At 56.8% G+C, this 22,037-nt stretch overlaps 3 protein-coding genes, 1 pseudogene and 2 gene segments (V, D, J or C); 1 reads left to right on the forward strand and 5 right to left on the reverse strand.

Moving 5' to 3' along the window:
* Positions 1–1,897: 1,897 nt before the first annotated feature.
* LOC144247475 (uncharacterized) lies at positions 1,898–3,082 on the reverse strand (the record flags this gene model as incomplete). The annotated part of the gene is made up of 2 exons (XM_085561990.1): positions 2,734–3,082; positions 1,898–2,235 (listed from the first exon to the last, which is right to left on the reverse strand). Coding segments are annotated over exons 1-2 (687 nt in total), but the record flags the coding sequence as incomplete, so codon positions are not given.
* Positions 3,083–3,647: 565 nt separating this feature from the next.
* Positions 3,648–4,246, forward strand: LOC146765168 (feather keratin Cos1-2-like). The gene is made up of 2 exons (XM_085561991.1): positions 3,648–3,707; positions 3,923–4,246. Exons 1-2 carry the CDS (start codon positions 3,648–3,650, stop codon positions 4,244–4,246), a joined length of 384 nt encoding a protein of 127 aa, XP_085418117.1.
* A 1,240-nt stretch (positions 4,247–5,486) lies between these two features.
* Positions 5,487–7,289, reverse strand: LOC144247474 (immunoglobulin heavy variable 5-51-like). The segment is given in 2 exon segments: positions 5,487–6,034; positions 6,512–7,289. Coding segments are annotated over 2 exon segments (603 nt in total).
* A 2,986-nt stretch (positions 7,290–10,275) lies between these two features.
* LOC146765169 (T cell receptor alpha variable 4 pseudogene) lies at positions 10,276–11,803 on the reverse strand (annotated as a pseudogene). The gene is made up of 3 exons (XR_014950222.1): positions 11,655–11,803; positions 10,795–11,124; positions 10,276–10,355 (listed from the first exon to the last, which is right to left on the reverse strand). The product of XR_014950222.1 is annotated as a T cell receptor alpha variable 4 pseudogene (transcript).
* Positions 11,804–11,904: 101 nt separating this feature from the next.
* Positions 11,905–15,794, reverse strand: LOC144247470 (T cell receptor alpha variable 14/delta variable 4-like). The segment is given in 2 exon segments: positions 11,905–12,826; positions 13,698–15,794. Coding segments are annotated over 2 exon segments (660 nt in total).
* On the reverse strand, positions 14,503–19,966 carry LOC146765170 (uncharacterized). The gene is made up of 3 exons (XM_085561981.1): positions 16,736–19,966; positions 15,919–16,238; positions 14,503–14,541 (listed from the first exon to the last, which is right to left on the reverse strand). Exons 1-3 carry the CDS (start codon positions 17,082–17,084, stop codon positions 14,503–14,505), a joined length of 708 nt encoding a protein of 235 aa, XP_085418107.1. The 5' UTR covers positions 17,085–19,966.
* Positions 19,967–22,037: the final 2,071 nt, after the last annotated feature.

Raw genomic sequence — 22,037 nt, forward strand, 5'->3', positions numbered from 1 at the left:
TTCCCTGGAGGCAAGAATAAGAGGAAGAGAAGAAGGGTGCCTTGGGGGAAAAGGCAGGACTTACCCAGGAGCCGGGCCAGCAAGACGCTGAGGATGAGAGATGCGAGGTGCATGCCGAGAGCGAGCTGCGTGTTTGCTGAGTGAGGAAGAGTCCGAAAGCACGCGGCAGCGCCGAGAGAACGGAGCTGCCGGGAGCGGCTCTGGGCGGGAGCAAAGGCAGCAGCGGCGGGAGCAGGCAGAGCAATGCCCTGGCCTTGCAGCGCCTGAAATGCTCCTTGTGCGTTTCTCGCTGCTCCAGCAGCAGCCGCCGAGGCTCCCTCAGCCATCGGCACCGGGAGCATTCCGTGCCTCTGGGGCCTCGCTCATGGCAAGGGGCTGTTCCCGCTCAGCTCGCAGTGGAGTCCTCACCTCCGCAGCTGGAACGGCCAGCTCTGCTGCACAGCCAGACCTGGGCACTTGGCAGCTCAGGGGCTTCTTCCCCACTGGGCTTTCTCACCTTCCCGAGGTGTCTTCAGCTCGCTGAGGTCACTGCTAATCCCCAAATCCAGACGACCCTTGGACCACTCCGACGATCAAGACTGCGCAGATTCAGAAGCATTCCATTATTTGTGCTCCCTAATCCCATAAATCCTCGTCACACCTCCTTTATCCTCCTAATGCACTTATCCCTTCTTGCCAATGGCAGCGCTCGGCCCGAGCCACTTTACAGCAGTTTCCTAATGGCTCATCAATTATAAGCGGGAGAGCTCTGAGCTCCCCATTGCTCTCCTTTATCACCCACTGCCAGACTGGTGTCATTTGTTGTGCTTTGTTCATCACTTTCCCTGTTCCTTGTTTTTCCCTTGGACAGGAAAATGGACGTGATGTGAGTCTCAGAGAACCAGACACTCAGCCTTTCACATGCCCTGACTGTGGCCTCTGCTGAACTTGTTCAGCCCATGGAGCTCCTCAAGATGCTGAAAGGCTGCTGTCCCCAAAGGAAACGAGGTCTCTAGTTCAAGTGTCGGGAGAGAAACCTGATGTGGAGCTCAGTCTTTCAAGTGTCTCCCTCCAACATTTGCACCATTGCTAAATCCTGGCAGTTGTTCTTCTGGATGCTTGACATGTTACTAACGTGAAGAGAAGGGACCAATTAGTTTAATGGGGCAGTTGGGTGTGAAGGAGCACTTCGATGATTTGAAATGCTCCTCTACTACTCCTGACTTATTGTTTTACTTCCCGGCTGTTCTACTGTTTCAGGAAGGTGGTGAATGATCATCCATGAGTGTTTTGGGAAATGTAAGGATTGGAATGAAACATGTAGAAAAGTGAATTCCAGGCTGAAAGCACACCTCATTTACACATCCAGGTGAGAATGCTGCCTCTTATTCACATTGCAGTATGGAACAGAGACATTTCAGCAGCGACAGAGATGGAGATTCCTTTGTCAGCTCAGAAAATCTGACTGCAAACCCGTTTTATGTCATGACCTACTGAGGTTACAGCACACCATGAATAAGCCCCTGCGTGCCTGTCAGTGCAGCTGCTCGGTCAGTTCGCAGCCCAGGAGCTCTGAAGGAGCAGCTCTTTGCTTTGCAGAGCCGGCTGAGAGCAGCAGCAGCAGCATGCGTGGCCGGAGGGCGAGAGGCGCTGGCAGAGGCGCCTTTGGGCGCAGCAGTTGAGTGTGAGGCGGCGGCGGGCTCGGGAGCGAGGGGAGGCCGGGCTGTGCGCGGCGAGCGTGCGAGCGCAGGGTGCGGGCGGGTTGTGAGGCCGTGCGGGGCCGTGCGGGGCCGTGCGGGGCCGTGCGGGGCCGTGCGGGGCCGGTGCGGGCGGGCTCGGGCCAGAGGAAGGAGCTGCGGGACCGCGCGGGGCCCGGCGGCCGGAGCGGCAGCGCCCCCTGCTGGCCCCGCCCGGCCCCGCCCGCGCCGGTTCGTGCCCGGCCGCAGCCCCGGCTCCTCTGCCCGTGGCCCAGCGCGCAGTAATACACGGCCGCGTCCCCGCGCCGGGGCCAGCCGAGCCGCAGCGCGCTCCAGCGCCCGTCCTCCGACACCCGCAGCTCTCCCGCTATGGCCGGCACCTCCTTGGAGCCTCTAGCAGCGAGGGTGAGGAATTCGGGTGCTCGGCCCGGGAGCTGACGGTAGAAATGGATGTAATCAGCACTCCGTTTGTTGGAGTGTGAGCAGGTGATGTTGATGCCAGTACCCTCGGTGGTTTCCAGGAGTGGCTCCTGCTGTACCTGGCCTCTGACTGCAGCCACTGCCGAGAACATAAAAAGGAAAAGGCTGAAATCTTGCATTACCCTACTTCAAAGAACGACATCCGCAGAAACAGTCAGGAACATACAGAGATGATGAGGAAAGCAGTACCGAGGGGATTTCAAGATAGGCAGGAATGGAATTGTCCATTAGTGGTTTGTGGAGAGATGAATGGGGGAATGACAGAAAGAATGGTGCAGGCAACAGGGTGTGGGAGCATGTGGAAGAGAGCATAAAAAGAAAAGAAGAAAAGTTAGAAGTGCTAAGGACAGACTCTATAGGTTATAAAGAAAGAGAAGGATGGAATGCTTGTGCAGGGTTGGATAAAGAAAAGAAAAAGGAGACTTCTGAGAGACTGCGGGATGGAGAAAAGGGCGAGATGAATGCGAGAACAGCTCTCGGGAAGAGGTCTGCGAGGAAGCCAGGCAGGAGGGCAGCCTGCCGGGACCTGCGGGATCACCCCAGTCTCAAACCCGTCCCCTTCCCCAACCCCGCGCACCGAGCAGCAGCAGCGCGGGCAGCGCCGCCAGCCCCGCGCCCCGACACCGCCGCATGCCGCCGCTCCGCCGGCCGAGCCTCGCTGTGCCCCTCAGCCCCGGCTCTGCTGCGGCCGTGCCGCCTCCTCTGCAACGCCGCCAGCTCCGCCCCGGCCCAGAGCCCTGCGCCGCCGCTGCTCGGGCTCTCGCCGGCTCCGGCCAGGGAACGGAGGGGAGGCGAGCGCGGTGCCAGCGGGGCGGCGCTCGGGGCTCTGCGCGGCGGAAGCGGCGGCGCCGGGCTGGGGGCAGGGATCGGGCTGGTATCGTGGGGCTGAGCATTGACAGGCCCTGGGCTTCCTTCGCTCCCATCATCTGTTCACTCACATCTCCCCTTGGCTGTCATGCTGGGGATTCCCGAATTGTCCTTCAGGGCACAGGAAAGAAACCCACTTCCACGGATACAGGAGCTGGGCACAAAGCCTCAGCCTTTCTCTGTGTCCACGAAACCAAACTGATGCAGCCCAGGGAAAAGCAGCTGTGCACGGGCATGGAGGGACCTCTCCATGTGTCTGTGTGTCTTTGCATCTGTGTGTCCTTGTATCTGTGGCTGTGTGTCCATGTGTCTGTATAGGTGTGAGCACTCCCAGCCATGCTGAGGCATTCCCAGCAATTCAAACAGAACGAATCTAAAAATCCAAACGTGTGCTAAAACCTTCCTTGCTGGGGCTGGCAATAGGCAGTGGCAGAGCGTGATGTTTAGAGCAGCTGGAAAAGGACGGCTCAAGAAGCAGGGAGTGCATTTCAGTGTCTCTTCCCTGGACAAATCTCCTGCACACTGCTACATCATTGCTCAATTGCACCCAGGCTCCTTTTGGGTCTGGAAACAAGGTGAGTCTGATGCCCCTTCCCTTTCTGTTCTGCTTATAAAAGAATCCACATGACAAATATCTCAGTGGACGTTCTTTTCTTCTGTGCTCAGTCCATTCTCATGCCAAAGGTATTTGGGGGACATTGTACATTAGAGGAAAGCTGAGATGTGGCTGCAGGAGCTCCTGCTTAAGAAATTAGGAGAGACACGCTATGGGCCAGGCTGTCCTTTGCAGGGCAAGGAAGAAAGCTCCTTACCGAGGCTCCAGCTCCCAACTCAGCAGTGGCCTTGGTTGCTCTCATTCACCCCTGTGCTCTCTGCTTCTTGTCTGCTCCCTCTGCCAGGTGCACTTTTCACTTGGAGCCGTGTCCTGCTACAGCCCGTGCTGGCCATGCCGGCCCTACGGCCTCACCCCGCTGGCCAAGAGCTGCAATGAGCCCTGTGCCAGGCAGTGCCAGGACTCCACCGTCGGCACTGAGCCCTCCCCCGTGCTGGTGACCCTGCCCGGCCCCATGCTCAGCTCCTTCCCACGGAACACCGGGCTGGGATCCTCCACCTCGGCTGCTGTTGGCAGCATCCTCAGCTGTGACCGAGTGCCCATCAGCTCTGGGGACTGTGACCCGGCTGGCATTTCCAGGTGCTGCTATGGCACAAGGTCCCTGCCCTGAAGCAGATGCTGGGAAAGCCCCATGGAGACAGCTCAGGTTGCTCAGAACAAGGTGCAGGGCAAAGGATGGACATTTCTCAGTGTTCGTCCCAGGACAGCTGCAAGGCTTTGACTTTCCCTTTTCTTTGTTTGCTTTGTCTCCCCTTGGCAGTGCGGTGCCAGCAAGGGCAGCCTGGTGGGGCCCATCAGTCTCGTCTCCCTGTCTGGGGCAGGTAGACAGGCACCGTGTGGGAACCTCTGCAGTGCCAAGGCGGACGGATTCTCAGATGGCCCCGGGCTGCCAGCACTGCTGTTCTGCACTTGTGCTGAGTTTCTTTGTGTCTTTGGCCTCATTAAATCTCTCTGCTGCATTCAGGCCTGGTCTCTCTGCAATCACTCCCCCCCTGCAGATGCTCTCCAATTTGTCAAAGTAAAAGGGAGCTGAAAAAGGCTGGGGCCCCAGCAGACCTGCTGTTTGCAACCAGAGGAGTGCTGCTGGGAGATGTGGTGGCTGGAGGCCATGTTGGGCACAGCACCTATGAAATGACAGGGTTTTCATTTCATGGAAATGAAGGGATATCCAGAAAACCTCCACCCTGGAATTCCAGAGGACTGACTTCGGCCTGTTGAGGACACTGATGTGGAACGTCCATTGGGAAGCAGCTCTTGAAAAGAAAGTGGCCCCAAAGACTGGATGTGATTTAAGAAATAAATCTCATAGGCACAGGAGCAGCCTGGACCTGTGTGCAAAAAGATATGGAGGTAGAGAAGAACTGCCTGGCTGAGAAGGGAGCATTCCCAGGAACTCCAGGAATAAATAGATGTTTCATCACCTTTGGAAAAGGGCAGGCAGCTCAGGAAGAGTTGGACGATGTCATTAGGTCATGTAGAAAGAAAAGCAGAGAGGACAAATCGCAGAACTTGATCTAGCCCATTCTGTAAGGGATAACAATGTTTTTACAAATACATTAACGAGGACTGAGAATAATCACCATTCTCCATTGGACACCGTGGGCAATATATTCACCAAAGCCAAAGGAACTGCTGAGGTGATTAGCAACTTCATTGGTTCAGTCTTCAGGAGCAGGATCCTCACGGGAGCTGGCCTCATGGTCTGGGAGAGAGGGAAGATAAGCAGCATGGAACAGCTGTAATCCAGATGGACAAAGTTAATGATTGGCTAAGGGATTTAGATGCTCAAAAGTCCTTGGGATTGGGAGGGATTTGTGCTAGGGAGATCAGGCAGCTGGGGCAAATTATCATTAAGCCAGTGCTGAGAAAAGGGGCAGAGGGAGGATTGTGACTCCGAGCTGGTCGGTGACTCGGTGCCGGTGTGGATTTTGAAGTGTGTATCGGCATCGGTGCCATTGCCGGTGCCGGCGGCGGCAGCGCCCCGGGATCCCGGGCCGAGCGGGGCGAGGCGGCCCCGGCGGCCGGAGCGGCAGCGCCCCCTGCTGGCCCCGCCCGGCCCCGCCCGCGCCGGTTCGTGCCCGGCCGCAGCCCCGGCTCCTCTGCCCGTGGCCCAGCGCGCAGTAATACACGGCCGCGTCCCCGCGCCGGGGCCAGCCGAGCCGCAGCGCGCTCCAGCGCCGGTCTGCCGACACCGTCAGGCGGCCCGCAATGGCCGGCACCTCCTTGGAGCCTTTAGCACTGACCCCTAGGAGTTCGGGCGTTTGGCCCGGCCGCTGACGCAAGAAGTAGACAAAATCGCCGGTCCGGATATTGGGGTGTGAGCACTTGATGGTGATGCTGGTGCCCTCGGTGGTCTCCAGGAATGGCTCCTGCTGCACTTGGGCAATGACCGCAGCCACTGTCAGGGAGACAAAAGGAACAAATCTCAGCTCCTACTTTCTATCCAGCTCTGCCTGCCAATCACCAGAACAAAGCCCGCAGAAGCAGTCAGGAACACGGAGAGATAGGAGGAAAACAGTTCCCAGAGGATGTCAAGATACGCAGCAATGGAAGTGTTCAAAAATTGCTTGTGGAGAGACTCATGCTAGAATGATAGAAGGAATAGAAGGGTCACTAGAGAAAGGGATCATGTGGGAGAAAGCACAAAAAGACAAGAAGAAAAGTAACATGGGCAAAGGACTGACTTCATGAGTTACAAAGCAGGAATGCTTGTGCAGGTTGGGCATAGTTTGGGATGGAGAAGTGGGAGGGATGAACGGGAGAACAGCTCTCGGGCAGAGATCTGTGAATAAGCCAGGCAGGACGGCATCCTGTGGGGACCTGCGAGATCCACCCCATCCCCAGACCGCGGCCCCCCTTCGGCACCCCCGCGCACCGAGCAGCAGCAGCGCGGGCAGCGCCGCCAGCCCCGCGCCCCGACACCGCCGCATGCCGCCGCTCCGCCGGCCGAGCCTCGCTGTGCCCCTCAGCCCCGGCTCTGCTGCGGCCGTGCCGCCTCCTCTGCAACGCCGCCAGCTCCGCCCCGGCCCAAATCAGCCCCCGCCTCTCCCCGCAGCAGCACCTTCAGCAGCGCCACCAGCACGCTGGGCACGGCCAGCGACAAGAGCCAGCTGTGTCCCATCGCACACAGCAGCCGCCCCGCGTGGGGAGCAGATCCAGCCCGCACCATCTGCAGCGGGCAGCTGCCGGCCCCGCTCGGCTGCGCTCAGGCTCTGCGGGAGCCTGGCAAGCTGCTGCTCTGTGCTCTTCAGGGCCACAGCAGCGCTCGGGGCCCTGGCAGAGGCAGCAAATTCCCTCCCGATGAGGGACACACACGGACACAGCCAGGGCCGTGCTCCGCGCCGTGGAGCCACAGACAAACCCGTGCTTCCCGTGTGTCCGTGCAAACGGGGCTGCTCTGTGAGCTCACAAGACAGGAACACACAACCAGCGCTGGGCTCTGCTGGGGACATGTGGGGCAAAAGCAGCAGGGCTGGAGTGTGGCGGGACAAGGACCCAGGCACGCAGAGGAGAAAATTTTCTTTCTTTAGAGACTGCACAATGCAGAAATGTGTCAAAATAGTCGAAAACGCATTTGCAATGGGTATGCTACGACGGATGGGGTCAAAACCATTAGACCATTGTACACACATGTGGATGTAACTTGTGGTGAACACCGGCTTGAGATCATGGTCCTTTCCCCAAGCTCAGCCTTGCCCTGACACATCCCCTCCCTGCCCTGCCTTGTTGCACAGCCGAGGCAGCTCCCTGCACCAGGGTGTCTCGCAGAGCACAGAGGTACCAGGCACTGTCAGAGAGCTCCACTTCCTCCAGCTGCAGGACACTGGATTTGCCCGTGGTGTTCAGGTGCGTGGTGATCCGGCCGCTGTGCTTGGGGCCACTCCCTGCTTGATAGGAGAGCAGCTGTGGGGCTTGGCCTTTCTGCAGCTGGTACCAGAACAATCCCCTAAAATCACTGCTCTGGTATTTGCAGGTGGTGTGGAAGGGGTGTCCCTGCTTCACCGTGACTGGTCCATCATCCTGGGTGACCGTGTCCTGCCCCGTGGCGCCTGGAAGAAAGTGATGGTGAGCTGCTCCACAGGGAAGGACTCCAGGTAGGAAAAACAAATTGGGTGCAAATCCATTCTACAAAACCAGATGTGGAGATGGACAGGTGAGAGTGAGTTTGGGCAGGATTTCAGAGCTCTCAGCTGCTCTGTGTACCTGCTCCTACATCTGCTTCTAAGACGACTCGGGAACAGCCTAAATTTTAGGTGCTCAAACAGGCTGAGAAACCCATCAAGGTACAGCAAAAGGATTCATCTTGCTTCTGCATCCCTGTCACCACTGAGTTTTCCTCAGTTCCTGAGTACACATAAAGCTGATCTTGGAAAGAGGGAGCCATGGTTGTGTTGCCAGCTCAGAGAACTCTGGAAGCCCTGGCAGAGCTGTGTCAACCTGGAGGCAGAATGGGACGCCCTGATAATGTCAATGAAATGAGAACATTGAGGTGCCTGGGGCAGGTTTGACAGGATCTTCGAATTTACATTAACACTGGAACTATATCTGACTGCAAAGATAGCTCAGATCTCCTGAGGTAACGGCAAAAGGATCAGAAAAGAGCAGCAGAGGGAGATGCGTTGAAGGTAAGAGAAAAGACAGAGAAATGGCCCGAGATTTCTCTCTTTTCCCTTTTCCATTACAAATCAAAGAACTTCTTCAGCACACACTTGGAAAACCACAAAGAGGAGCCGATTTTTCTCAGCCTTTCCCATCTAATCGCTGATATTTCCCTACAAAGTCCGGATAAGGCTGTTGAGCATTTCCTGCGGGTAAGAAGAAGAGGAAGAGAAGAAGGGTGCCTTGGGGAAAAGGCAGGACTTACCCAGGAGCCGGGCCAGCAAGACGCTGAGGATGAGAGATGCGAGGTGCATGCCGAGAGCGAGCTGCGTGTTTGCTGAGTGAGGAAGAGTCCGAAAGCACGCGGCAGCGCCGAGAGAACGGAGCTGCCGGGAGCGGCTCTGGGCGGGAGCAAAGGCAGCAGCGGCGGGAGCAGGCAGAGCAATGCCCTGGCCTTGCAGCGCCTGAAATGCTCCTTGTGCGTTTGTCGCTGCTCCAGCAGCAGCCGCCGAGGCTCCCTCAGCCGTCGGCACCGGGAGCATTCCGTGCCTCTGGGGCCTCGCTCATGGCAAGGGGCTGTTCCCGCTCAGCTCGCAGTGGAGTCCTCACCTCCGCAGCTGGAACGGCCAGCTCTGCTGCACAGCCAGGCCTGGGCACTTGGCAACTCAGGGGCTTCTTCCCCACGGAGCTTTCTCACCTTCCCGAGGTGTCGTCAGCTCGGTGGGGTCACTGCTCTTTCCTCTGGGAACAGGAGACTTCTCTCTTTGTCACTTGTCCCCTGCACTTCTTCATCTGCCTGGGATGAATGCCTCTTTCCACGGTCCCTCATTCCCACCCCTTTTACCAGTCAACTCCAGAATCATCCCACAGTCGTCATTTTGGTTTTATTTTAAATCGAGATTTTTCACAAAAAAAGAAAAAAAAAAAAAACAACCCAATAAACAAACAAACAAAAAAACCCAAAAACCACAAAACAACCCACCCAACATTCTGGAAAGATGTGAACGATGATGTAGGTAATGATAATGGTTTAATAGGGATAATCTCACGCAAGTGTTGCACTTCCCCATGGATGAGAACGAGATATCTAGAGAACTGGGAGGTCCTGTGGTTCTCACAGATTTTCAAAGTAAAAGCATTACATTCTAAAGGCTCCTTTGTTCGTTGTGCCTTCTTATGCTTCAGAGCAAAGATGATCAGACATGTACAGGGAGATGAGGATTCTTCCCAGCACTTGTGCTGAGAATAGAATCCTGCAGCCATCCTTGTTGATCCCAGAGACACATCACTGGAAGTCTCTCCTTTCCTGAGGATTCCATGTCCTCTCTCATCATCCCTTTACCATTTGTCACTGACAAAGCTCAGCCTGAGCCAATTCACAGCCACAGCCATTGTTCCCTAATGGCCAATCAATTAGAGGGTGATGAGCTCCGAGCTCCCTCTTTCCCTCCTTTATCACCTTGTGCCACGTAGGTGTGTTTTGTTCATTACTTTCACTTTTCCTTCCCTTGGAAAGGAAAATGGGCATGATGTGATCCTCGGAGAACAAGACACTCATATTTCACATGCCCTGACTGTGGCCTCTGCTGAACTTTCTCAGCCCAGGGAGCTCCTGATGATGCTGAAAGCTTCCTGTCCTCAAAAGCAAAAGGGGTCTCTAGAGCAAGACTCGGGAGAGAAACTCATGTGGAGCTCAGTGTTTCATACATCTCCCTCCAGTACTTGCAGGTTTGCTAAATCCTGGCATCTGCTTTTCGGGATACCTGAGAGATTACTAACGTGAAGGGAAAGGGACAAATCTGTTTTGTGTGGACGATGGCTGTGACAGTGTCGTCAGCTGGTTTGAGATGCTCCTCTTCTCCAACCAATTTATTGTTTTCACTCCAGGATGTTCTGCCATTTAAGGAAGAGGCTGACTGCACATCCATTATTGTTTGGGGGAAACTGAGGATGAGAAAAAGAAATGCAGAGACGTGATTGCCAGGCTCAGGTGGGATTGAAAGGACATCTGATTTACACACCCGGGTGAGAATGCTGCTTTTATTCACCTGGCCATATGGAGAAGAGACACTTCTGCAGCGACAGAGATGGAGATTCCTTTGTGACCTCGGTAAGCCTGACTGCAAACCCGTTTTATGTCATGACCTACTGAGGCGACAGCACTCCATGAATTAGCCCGTGTGCCAGTCAGTGCAGCTGCTCGGTCAGTTCGCAGCCCAGGAGCTCTCCAGGAGCAGCTCTTTGCTTTGCAGAGCCGGCTGAGAGCAGCAGCAGCAGCAGACGTGGCCGGAGGGCGAGAGGCGCTGGCAGAGGCGCCTTTGGGCGCAGCAGTTGGGTGCGAGGCGGCGGCGGGCTCGGGAGCGAGGGGAGGCCGGGCTGTGCGCGGCGAGCGTGCGAGCGCAGGGTGCGGGCGGGTTGTGAGGCCGTGCGGGGCCGTGCGGAGCCGTGCGGGGCCGGTGCGGGCGGGCTCGGGCCAGAGGAAGGAGCTGCGGGGCCGCGCGGGGCCCGGCGGCCGGAGCGGCAGCGCCCCCTGCTGGCCCCGCCCGGCCCCGCCCGCGCCGGTTCGTGCCCGGCCGCAGCCCCGGCTCCTCTGCCCGTGGCCCAGCGCGCAGTAATACACGGCCGCGTCCCCGCGCCGGGGCCAGCCGAGCCGCAGCGCGCTCCAGCGCCGATCTGCCGACACCCACAGCATTCCTGCAATGCCCGGCAGCTTTTTGGAGTCTTTGTGAATGCTCGCGAGGAGTTCTGGTCCCTGGCCCGGGAGCTGTCGGTACCAGAAGATCGTTTCGCTGGTCTGGATTTTGGGATGTGAGCAGGTGATGTTGATGCCGGTGCCCTCGGTGGTCTCCAAGGACGGCTCCTGCTCTATCTGGGCTCTGGCCAAAGCCACTGCCACCGGAAAAAGAAAAATCATTTTTCGTTCACAGAAAAAGGAGGGAGAGATGGGAAAGGAGGAGTGCTAAACGAGATATGTCTCGATAATAGAGTATGAATAGATTATTTGTCCGAGAGTGTTTGGCTGGGGATACGAACCTATGAAGGGTATTTTGACGCACAATTGCAACTTTTACGAGAAAAATTGAATGTGGAAAATAGATTTCCCTGGAGGAAGAGAGGGGAGGGAGGGAGGGATGGACGGAGGGGTGGAAGGACAGATGGGTGGAAGGACGGATGGATGGATGGATGGACGGTTGGATTGATGGATGGATGGATGAAAAAACGGAGTAAAAAAGACAAACTAGCTGGGAGAACTTCAATGAGAAAAAAAACAAAAACAAAATCAAAAAACATTACATTAGAGGATGGAACAGGGATCAAACAAGAACTGAAAGGGAGAAAAGGAGTTAGAGATGAATCTTTGGGAGAGAAGAGTCTCACACAGAACCCCGACAACCCGCACTGCTTCCTTCCCCGCTCACCGAGCAGCAGCAGCGCGGGCAGCGCCGCCAGCCCCGCGCCCCGACACCGCCGCATGCCGCCGCTCCGCCGGCCGAGCCTCGCTGTGCCCCTCAGCCCCGGCTCTGCTGCGGCCGTGCCGCCTCCTCTGCAACGCCGCCAGCTCCGCCCCAGCCCAAATCTGCCCCCGCCTCTCCCCGCAGCAGCACCTTCAGCAGCGCCACCAGCACGCTGGGCACGGCCAGCGACAAGAGCCAGCTGTGTCCCATCGCACACAGCAGCCGCCCCGCGTGGGGAGCAGATCCAGCCCGCACCATCTGCAGCGGGCAGCTGCCGGCCCCGCTCGGCTGCGCTCAGGCTCTGCGGGAGCCTGGCAAGCTGCTGCTCTGTGCTCTTCAGGGCCACAGCAGCGCTCGGGGCCCTGGCAGAGGCAGCAAATTCCCTCCCGATGAGGGACACACACGGACACAGCCAGGGCCGTGCTCAGCGCCGTGGAGCCACAGACAAACCCGTGCTTCCCGTGTGTCCGTGCAAACGGGGCTGCTCCGAGAGCTCACAAGGCAGGAACACACAACCAGCGCTGGGCTCTGCTGGGGACATGTGGGGCAAAAGCAGCAGGGCTGGAGTGTGGAAGGACAAGGTCTCAGGCAGGCACAGGGGAGATTTTCTTTACTCAGACGCTGCACAATGCAGGAATGAGTAAAATAGTCCAAATGACTTTGTCATGGAAAGTACTAGAATGAATTCTGTCCAAACCTCCAGTTCACAGTACACAGATGTGAATGCAACTTCTGGTGAACACCAGGATGAGATCAGGGTCCCTTCCCCAAGCTCAGCCTTGCCCTGACACATCCCCTCCCTGCCCTGCCTTGTTGCACAGCCGAGGCAGCTCCCTGCACCAGGGTGTCTCGCAGAGCACAGAGGTACAAGGCACTGTCAGAGAGCTCCACTTCCTCCAGCTGCAGGACACTGGATTTGCCCGTGGTGTTCAGGTGCGTGGTGATCCGGACGCTGTGCTTGGGGCCACTCCCTGCTTGATAGGAGAGCAGCTGTGGGGCTTGGCCTTTCTGCAGCTGGTACCAGAACAATCCCCTAAAATCACTGCTCTGGTATTTGCAGGTGGTGTGGAAGGGGTGTCCCTGCTTCACCGTGACTGGTCCATCATCCTGGGTGACCGTGTCCTGCCCCGTGGCGCCTGGAAGAAAGTGATGGTGAGCTGCTCCACAGGGAAGGACACCAGGCAGGAAAAACAGATCGGGTGCGAAACCCTGGGGGGGAAATCTCTCTGCCCTGCTGCGCAGTCCTCAGATATGCAGATGGAGAGGTGAGAGCGATTTTGGACAGGATTTCAGAGGTCTCAGCAGAGCAGGACCATGACAAGACATAAGCTGCCTTCCTGCTACTACTTCTGCCGCTCAGAAGACCCGGGAACAGCCCAAATTTTGTGTGCTCCAGCAGGCTGAGGAACCATCGATGTATAGTCAAAGGATTCATCCTGCTTCCCCATCCCTGTCACCTCTGACGGTTCCTCAGTCCCTGAGTCGACACAACGGTGATCTTGGAAAGAGGGAGTCCCGGTTATTCTGGCAGCACAGAGAACTCTGGAAGCCGTGACAGAGATGTGGCAGACTGGAGGCAGAATGGGTTGCCCTGTTAATAAAATGAGATTAAAAGCAGTGTCGTGCCTGGGGCAGGTTCGACAGGATCTGGGAATATACGCTAAAATAGGAAGAATGTGGGATTGAAGAGACAGCAGAGATCTCCTGAGGTTACGAGAAAAGGATCAGACGAGAGAGAGGTAGAGGGAAATGCGTTGAAGGTGAGAGAAAAAACAGATAAGTAGTCCGAGATTTTTCTGCTTTCCCTTCCATTTCCCCTTACAAATCAAAGAACTTCTTGAGCAAGCACTTGCAATACCACAATGATGAGCCGATTTTTCTCAGCCTTTCCCATCTAATCGCTGATATTTCCCTACAAAGTCCTGATAAGGCTGTTGAGGATTTCCTGCAGGTAAGAAGAAGAGGAAGAGAAGCAGAAGTGTGCCTTTAGCAAGAGCCAGGACTTACCCAGGAGCCGGGCCAGCAAGACGCTGAGGATGAGAGATGCGAGGTGCATGCCGAGAGCGAGCTGCGTGTTTGCTGAGTGAGGAAGAGTCCGAAAGCACGCGGCAGCGCCGAGAGAACGGAGCTGCCGGGAGCGGCTCTGGGCGGGAGCAAAGGCAGCAGCGGCGGGAGCAGGCAGAGCAATGCCCTGGCCTTGCAGCGCCTGAAATGCTCCTTGTGCGTTTGTCGCTGCTCCAGCAGCAGCCGCCGAGGCTCCCTCAGCCGTCGGCACCGGGAGCATTCCGTGCCTCTGGGGCCTCGCTCATGGCAAGGGGCTGTTCCCGCTCAGCTCGCAGTGGAGTCCTCACCTCCGCAGCTGGAACGGCCAGCTCTGCTGCACAGCCAGGCCTGGGCACTTGGCAGCTCAGGGGCTTCTTCCCCACTGGGCTTTCTCACCTTCCCGAGGTGTCCTCAGCTCGGTGGGGTCATTGCTCTTTCCTCTGGGAACCGGTGACTTCTCAGTCCCTGTCACTTCTCCCCTGCATTTCTTCATCTGCCTGGGATGAGCGTCTCTCTCCAAGCTCCCTCACTCCCATCCCTTTTCCCAGTCATCCCCAGAGTGATCCCATACTGCTCATTTTGGTTTTATGTTAAATTGAGTTTTTCAGAAAACAGCTTTCTGGAATGATATGAACAACGATGCCGGTAATGATTATGGCTGTAACAGGAACATTCTCACACAGGTGTTGCACTTCCCCATGGTTTAGAAGGAGGTTCTAGAGAAGTGGAGGCTCCTGAAGTTATCAGAGTTTTTCAAAGTAAAAGCTTTTCATTCTATGGGCTCGTTTGTTGGTTGTACCTTCTTAGGCTTCAGAGCAGAGAAAAGAGGGTCAGACGTGTACAGGGAGATGAAGATTCTTCCCAGCGTTTGTGCTGGGAAGCGACACATGAAGCCATCCTTTCTGATCCCAGAGGAACATCACTGGCAGTCTCTCCTTTCCTGAGGATTCCACGTCCTCGCTCGTAATTGCTGAGCCTTTGTCATTGACAAAGCTCAGCCTGGGCCAATTCACATCCACAGCCATTGTTCCCTAATGGCCAATCAATTAGAGGCTGGAGAGCTCTGAGCTCCCTCTTCCCCCCCTTAACACCGACTGCCACATAGGTGTGCTTTGTTCATCACATTCTCCTTTCCTTTTTCTTCTCTTTCGGAAGGAAGATGGACGTGATGAGAGGCTCAGAGAACCAGACACTCTCACTTTTCCCATGCCCTGACTGTGGCCTTTACTGAACTTGATCAGCCCAAAAAACCCCATGAGGATATTGAAAATCTGCTGACCTCAAAAGTAAAAGGGGTCTCTAGAGTAAGTCCCGGGAGAGAAACATCCTGTGGAGCTCAGTCTACCTCCAACACTTGCAGCATTTGCTAAATCCTGGCATCTGCTTTTCAGGATACCAGAGAGGTTACTAATGTGAAGGAAAAGGGACCAATGATTTTCAGGTGGAATGTGAGTGTGAGAACTCTTTAATGCTTTGAATGCCTCCTCTACCCCAACCAATTTATTGTTTTCCCTCCCAGATGTTCTGCTATTTCAGGAAGATACTGAATGTTCTTCCATGGTGGTTTGGGGAAACCTGAGGATGACAAGAGCTCTGTAGAGAAGTGCGGGACAGTAACCACATTTGCCCTGGATATCCAGGTGAGAATGCTGCCGCTTAATCACCTTGTACTATAGAACAGAGACATTTCTGCAGGGACCGAGATGGGAATTCCTTTGTCACCTCAGAAAGCCTCTCTCCGCACCCCTCTCATGACAGGATCAACTGAGGTGACAGCACTCCATGAATTAGCCCGTGTGCCTCTCAGTGCAGCTGCTCGGTCAGTTCGCAGCCCAGGAGCTCTCCAGGAGCAGCTCTTTGCTTTGCAGAGCCGGCTGAGAGCAGCAGCAGCAGCAGACGTGGCCGGAGGGCGAGAGGCGCTGGCAGAGGCGCCTTTGGGCGCAGCAGTTGGGTGCGAGGCGGCGGCGGGCTCGGGAGCGAGGGGAGGCCGGGCTGTGCGCGGCGAGCGTGCGAGCGCAGGGTGCGGGCGGGTTGTGAGGCCGTGCGGGGCCGTGCGGGGCCGTGCGGGGCCGGTGCGGGCGGGCTCGGGCCAGAGGAAGGAGCTGCGGGGCCGCGCGGGGCCCGGCGGCCGGAGCGGCAGCGCCCCCTGCTGGCCCCGCCCGGCCCCGCCCGCGCCGGTTCGTGCCCGGCCGCAGCCCCGGCTCCTCTGCCCGTGGCCCAGCGCGCAGTAATACACGGCCGCGTCCCCGCGCCGGGGCCAGCCGAGCCGCAGCGCGCTCCAGCGCCCGTCCTCCGACACCCGCAGCTCTCCCGCTATGGCCGGCACCTCCTTGGAGCCTCTAGCAGCGAGGGTGAGGAATTCGGGTGCTCGGCCCGGGAGCTGACGGTAGAAATGGATGTATTCCTCGGTCTGTTTTTTAGGATGTGAGCAGGTGATGTTGATGGCGGTGCCCTTGGCTGTCTCCAGGAATGGCTCCTGCTCCACCTGGGCTCTGATTGAAGCCACTGCCGGGGAGAAAAATGGTGAAACATCAATTTCTACCCTGCTCCACTGCACAGATCAAATCCCTCAGAAGCAGTCAGGAATGTACAGAGATGATTAAAAGAACAGGACCGAGAAGACTTCACGATAAGCAAGAATGGAAGTGTCCATTCTTGCTTTGTGGAGACATGAATAATGGAATGACAGGAAGAACGGTGAAGTCACTGGAGAACGGGAGGATGTGGGAAAAAGAACTACATGAAAAGAAGAAAAGTTAGAAGTGCTAAGGAATGGCTTTATAAGTAATTAAGAAGGAGAGGAATGGAATGCTCGAACGGGGTTGGACATAAGAGTAGAATCAGAGACTTCTGAGGGACTATGGGATGGAGAAGAGGGAGGGATGAATGGCAGAACAGCTCTCGAGAAGAGTTCTAAGAAGAAACCAAGCAAGACGGGAGCCTGCGGGGATGAGCGGGATCACCCCAGTCCCAGACCCAGCCCTATCTTCATCCCCGCGCACCGAGCAGCAGCAGCGCGGGCAGCGCCGCCAGCCCCGCGCCCCGACACCGCCGCATGCCGCCGCTCCGCCGGCCGAGCCTCGCTGTGCCCCTCAGCCCCGGCTCTGCTGCGGCCGTGCCGCCTCCTCTGCAACGCCGCCAGCTCCGCCCCGGCCCAGAGCCCTGCGCCGCCGCTGCTCGGGCTCTCGCCGGCTCCGGCCACGGAACGGAGGGGAGGCGAGCGCGGTGCCAGCGGGGCGGCGCTCGGGGCTCTGCGCGGCGGAAGCGGCGGCGCCGGGCTGGGGGCAGGGATCGGGCTGGTATCGTGGAGCTGAGCATTGACAGGCCCTGGGGTTCCTTCGCTCCCATCATCTGTTCACTCACATCTCCCCTTGGCTGTCATGCTGGGGACTCCCGAATTATCCTGCAGGGCACAGGAAAGAAACTCCCTCCCATGGATAAAGGAGCTGGGCATAAAGCCTCAGCCTTTCTCCGTGTCCATGAAACCAAACTGATGCAGCACAGGGAAGAACAGCTGTGCACGGGCATGGAGAGACCTCTCAATGTGTCTGTGTGTCCATGTGTCGGTGTATCCTTGTATCTGTGTCTGTGTCCGTGTGTCTGTATGTGTGTGAGAATTCCCAGCCATGCTGAGACACTCCCAAAATTTCAAAGAGAATGAATCTAAAAATCCAAACATGGGTGACACCTTCATGTTGGGGCTGGCAATAGAAAGTGGCAGAGTGTGATGTTTAGAGCAGCTGGAAAAGGAGGGCTCAGGAAGCAGGGAGTTCATGTCAGTGCTTCTTACCTGGACAAATCTCATGCAGGCTGCTAAATCATTGATCAATTGCACCCAAGCTTCTTTTCAGTCTGGAAACGAGACGAGTGTGATGCCCCTTCCCTTTCTCTTTTTTTTTACAAAACGATGCATATAGCAAATATCCCAGCGGAGATAGTTTTCTTCTATGCTCATTCTACTCTCATGCCAAAGATATTTGGGTGACATTGTGTAATAGAAAAAAGCTGCAGTGTAGCTACAGGGGCCCATGCTTAAGGAATTAGGAGAGAGTCTCCCTGGGCCAGGCTGCTATTTGCAGGGCAAGGAAGAAAGCTCCTTGCCGAGGCTCCAGCTCCCAACTCAGGAGTGGCCTTGGTTGCTCTCATTCACCCCTGTGCTCTCTGCTTCTTGTCTGCTCCCTCTGCCAGGTGCACTTTTCACTTGGAGCCGTGTCCTGCTACAGCCCGTGCTGGCCATGCCGGCCCTGCGGCCCCACCCCGCTGGCCAAGAGCTGCGATGAGCCCTGTGCCAGGCAGTGCCAGGACTCCACCGTCGGCACTGAGCCCTCCCCCGTGCTGGTGACCCTGCCCGGCCCCATGCTCAGCTCCTTCCCACAGAACACCGGGCTGGGACCCTCCACCCCGGCTGCTGTTGGCAGCATCCTCAGCTGTGACCGAGTGCCCATCAGTTCTGGGGACTGTGACCCGGCTGGCATTTCCAGGTGCTGCTATGGCACAAGGTCCCTGCCCTGAAGCAGATGCTGGGAAAGCCCCATGGAGACAGCTCAGGTTGCTCAGAACAAGGTGCAGGGCAAAGGATGGACATTTCTCAGTGTTGGTCCCAGGATAGCTGCAAGGCTTTGCCTTTCCCTTTTCTTGATTTGCTCTGTCTCCCCTTGGCAGTGCGGTGCCAGCAAGGGCAGCCTGGTGGGGCCCATCAGTCTCGTCTCCCTGTCTGGGGCAGGTAGACAGGCACCGTGTGGGAACCTCTGCACTGCCAAGGAGGACGGACTCTCAGATGGCCCCGGGCTGCCAGCACTGCTGTTGTGCACTTGTGCTGAGTTTCTTTGTGTCTTTGTGCCCCATTAAATCTCTCTGCTGCATTCAGGCCGGGTCTCTCTGCAATCATTCCCCCGTGCAGATGCTCTCCAAGCAGTCAAAGTAAAAGGGAGCCGAGCAAGGCTGGGGCCCCAGCAGACCTGCTGTTTGCAACCAGAGCAGTGCTGCTGGGAGATGTGGTGGCTGGAGACCATGTTGGGCACAGCAACTATGAAATGGCAGGGTTTTCAATATTCTGTAAAGGAAGGGAAATCAACAAATCCTCTACTCAGGACTTCCAGAGGGTGAATTTCGGTCTGTTGTAAGAGGCCGTCTGAAGACCCTCACTCATTTACCTGTCAATTGCCATGAGAAGGAAAAACCCGCCGCTGCAGCTCTGGCTTTGAGAAGGCAACAGTGTAGGTGCAGCCACTCCACCCTCACGCCAGCTGTTCCAAATGAGGCCTGGCAAAAACTTGGCAAGGACTTGATGATGACTCGGCATGGACCCAGCACGGGCGTCCTGCTGCAACTCCTGCTTCACTCTCCACCTTTAAGCCAAATGAACTCTAGGGGTGACCCTGGTGGTCTCTCACTGCAGACCCCTCATCTGCCTCATTACCACCGGGACAGACAGAGATCGAGAACCCTCTCCCCAAGGACTGAGACTGAGACCCCTCCCACAGGGAGTGACGAGGAGAATGACATGACCTGTTCTTCTCCAGTAACTTCAATGAACTTATTCTTCATTGTGTTCATCTTGCCTGGCTAATTTTCAGCAGATTCACCTGTTCACCCCACAGCAATTTCAATAGATTCTCATTGTTCTGCATGTTCCCCCCTTTTCCCATCTGTAGACTATAACCGGACCCCTGGGTTGGGTAGGACTTTGGAGACTCCCCCAAACACAACAAGACAGATCCCCATTGTCCGGATCTGTGAGGATCTAGTCTCACATGTGTTGGTGTTTGTTCCTATGGCCCTACTCTCTCTCTCTCGCTCTCTCTCTCTATCTATCTATCATTTTTATTTATTTTCTGACTCCACTATCGCATTTATTGTCTTGGCCCCTAATAAATGTGCATTTGTTGTCATTAAACTGATAGTCCCCTGCTGTTTTTCTTTTGCACTTTGGGATCGGCTAAAGAACCATCACGACACCGCGCTATAAGGGATCGTGACAGAAGGTCGGTGACTGCAAGGTGGAGCTGCCGTTGTCATTGTCAGTGCTGGTGTCAATGCTGGAGTCGGTGCCGGTGCTGATGTCCGTGCCGGTGCCGGTGCCATTACGGGCCTCGGTGCCGGTGCCGGTGCCGGTGGCGGCAGCGCCCCGGGATCCCGGGCCGAGCGGGGCGAGGCGGCCCCGGCGGCCGGAGCGGCAGCGCCCCCTGCTGGCCCCGCCCGGCCCCGCCCGCGCCGGTTCGTGCCCGGCCGCAGCCCCGGCTCCTCTGCCCGTGGCCCAGCGCGCAGTAATACACGGCCGCGTCCCCGCGCCGGGGCCAGCCGAGCCGCAGCGCGCTCCAGCGCCGGTCTGCCGACACCCACAGCTCTCCTGCAATGCCCGGCAGCTTTTTGGAGTCTTTCACTGTGAACACAAGGAGTTCAGGACCTTTGTCCGGGAGCTGTCGGTACCAGTAGATGTATTCGTTGGTCTGGATTTTGGGATGCGAGCAGGTGATGTTCATGCTGATTCCCTCGGTGGTCTCCAGGAGTGGCTCCTGCTGTATATGGGCTCTGGCCACAGCCACTGCCAGCGGGAAAAGAACAATCAGTTTTCTTTAACAGAAAATGTTGGAGGTGGAGATAGGAAAGGAGGACAGATTAGCGTTTTCTGAGATATGCCTCGAGAACAGAATATGGAGAGATTATTTATCCGAGAATGTTTTTCTGCGAACACAAAACTATGAGGGCTGTTCAGACGGAATATGGCAATTTTTAAGAGAAAAATGGAATGAGGAAAATAGATTTTCCTGCATGGAGGGAGAGAGGGATGGATGGATGGATGAATGGATGGATGGATGGATGGATGGATGGACGGACAGATGGACGGACGAACGGATGAAAAAACGGAGTAAAAAAGGCAAAGTCGCTGGAAGGACTTCACTGAGGCAAAAAAAACCCCGCCATGACAGTAGAGGAGGGAACATGGAGCAAACAAGAACTGAAAGGGAAGAAAAGGAGTTAGAGATGAATCTTTGGGAGAGAGGAGTCTCACACAGCCCCCCGACCACCCGCACTGCTTCCTTCCCCGCTCACCGAGCAGCAGCAGCGCGGGCAGCGCCGCCAGCCCCGCGCCCCGACACCGCCGCATGCCGCCGCTCCGCCGGCCGAGCCTCGCTGTGCCCCTCAGCCCCGGCTCTGCTGCGGCCGTGCCGCCTCCTCTGCAACGCCGCCAGCTCCGCCCCGGCCCAAATCAGCCCCCGCCTCTCCCCGCAGCAGCACCTTCAGCAGCGCCACCAGCACGTTGGGCACGGCCAGCGACAAGAGCCAGCTGTGTCCCAGCGCACACAGCAGCCGCCCCGCGTGGGGAGCAGATCCAGCCCGCACCATCTGCAGCGGGCAGCTGCCGGCCCCGCTCGGCTGCGCTCAGGCTCTGCGGGAGCCTGGCAAGCTGCTGCTCTGTGCTCTTCAGGGCCACAGCAGCGCTCGGGGCCCTGGCAGAGGCAGCAAATTCCCTCCCGATGAGGGACACACACGGACACAGCCAGGGCCGTGCTCAGCGCCGTGGAGCCACAGACAAACCCGTGCTTCCCGTGTGTCCGTGCAAACGGGGCTGCTCCGAGAGCTCACAAGGCAGGAACACACAACCAGCGCTGGGCTCTTCTGGGGACATGTGGGGCAAAAGCAGCAGGGCTGGAATGTGGAAGGACAAGGTCTCAGGCAGGCACAGGGGAGACTTTTCTTTACTCAGACGCTGCACAATGCAGGAATGAGTAAAATAGTCCAAATGAGTTTGTCATGGAAAGTACTAGAATGAATTCTGTCCAAACCTCCAGTTCATAGTACACACATGTGGATGCAACTTCTGGTGAACACCAGGATGAGATCAGGGTCCCTTCCCCAACCTCAGCCTTGCCCTGACACATCCCCTCCCTGCCCTGCCTTGTTGCACAGCCGAGGCAGCTCCCTGCACCAGGGTGTCTTGCAGAGCACAGAGGTACCAGGCAGTGTCAGAGAGCTCCACTTCCTCCAGCTGCAGGACACTGGATTTGCCCGTGGTGTTCAGGTGCGTGGTGATCCGGCCGCTGTGCTTGGGGCCACTCCCTGCTTGATAGGAGAGCAGCTGTGGGGCTTGACCTTTCCGCAGCTGGTACCAGTACAAGGCATAAAAATTACTGCTCTGGTATTTGCAGGTGGTGTGAAAGGAGTGTCCCTGCTTCACCGTGACTGGTCCATTATCCTGGGTGACCGTGTCCTGCCCCGTGGCGCCTGGAAGAAAGTGATGGTGAGCCGCTCCAAAGGGAAGGGCTCTAGGTTGGAAAAACAAATTGGATGCAAAAGCAGTCT

This window comes from Lonchura striata, chromosome 27, assembly GCF_050655825.1.
Source record: "Lonchura striata isolate lonStrDom1 chromosome 27, ASM5065582v1, whole genome shotgun sequence".
Lineage (NCBI taxonomy): Eukaryota > Metazoa > Chordata > Aves > Passeriformes > Estrildidae > Lonchura > Lonchura striata.

Excerpts from the sequence above, each read along its gene's own strand:
- LOC146765168 (XM_085561991.1), top strand. The coding sequence starts at position 3,648 with ATGACAAATATCTCAGTGGACGTTCTTTTCTTCTGTGCTCAGTCCATT. Across the intron at positions 3,708-3,922 it reads AGTCCATTCTCATGCCAAAG|GTGCACTTTTCACTTGGAGC; the intron begins GTATTTGGGGGA and ends TCCCTCTGCCAG.
- LOC146765170 (XM_085561981.1), bottom strand. The coding sequence starts at position 17,084 with ATGATGGGAGCGAAGGAACCCCAGGGCCTGTCAATGCTCAGCTCCACG. Across the intron at positions 16,239-16,735 it reads GCCCGCGCTGCTGCTGCTCG|TGGCTTCAATCAGAGCCCAG; the intron begins GTGCGCGGGGAT and ends TCTCCCCGGCAG. Across the intron at positions 14,542-15,918 it reads GGAGCCGGGGCTGCGGCCGG|CCTAAGAAGGTACAACCAAC; the intron begins GCACGAACCGGC and ends TCTGCTCTGAAG.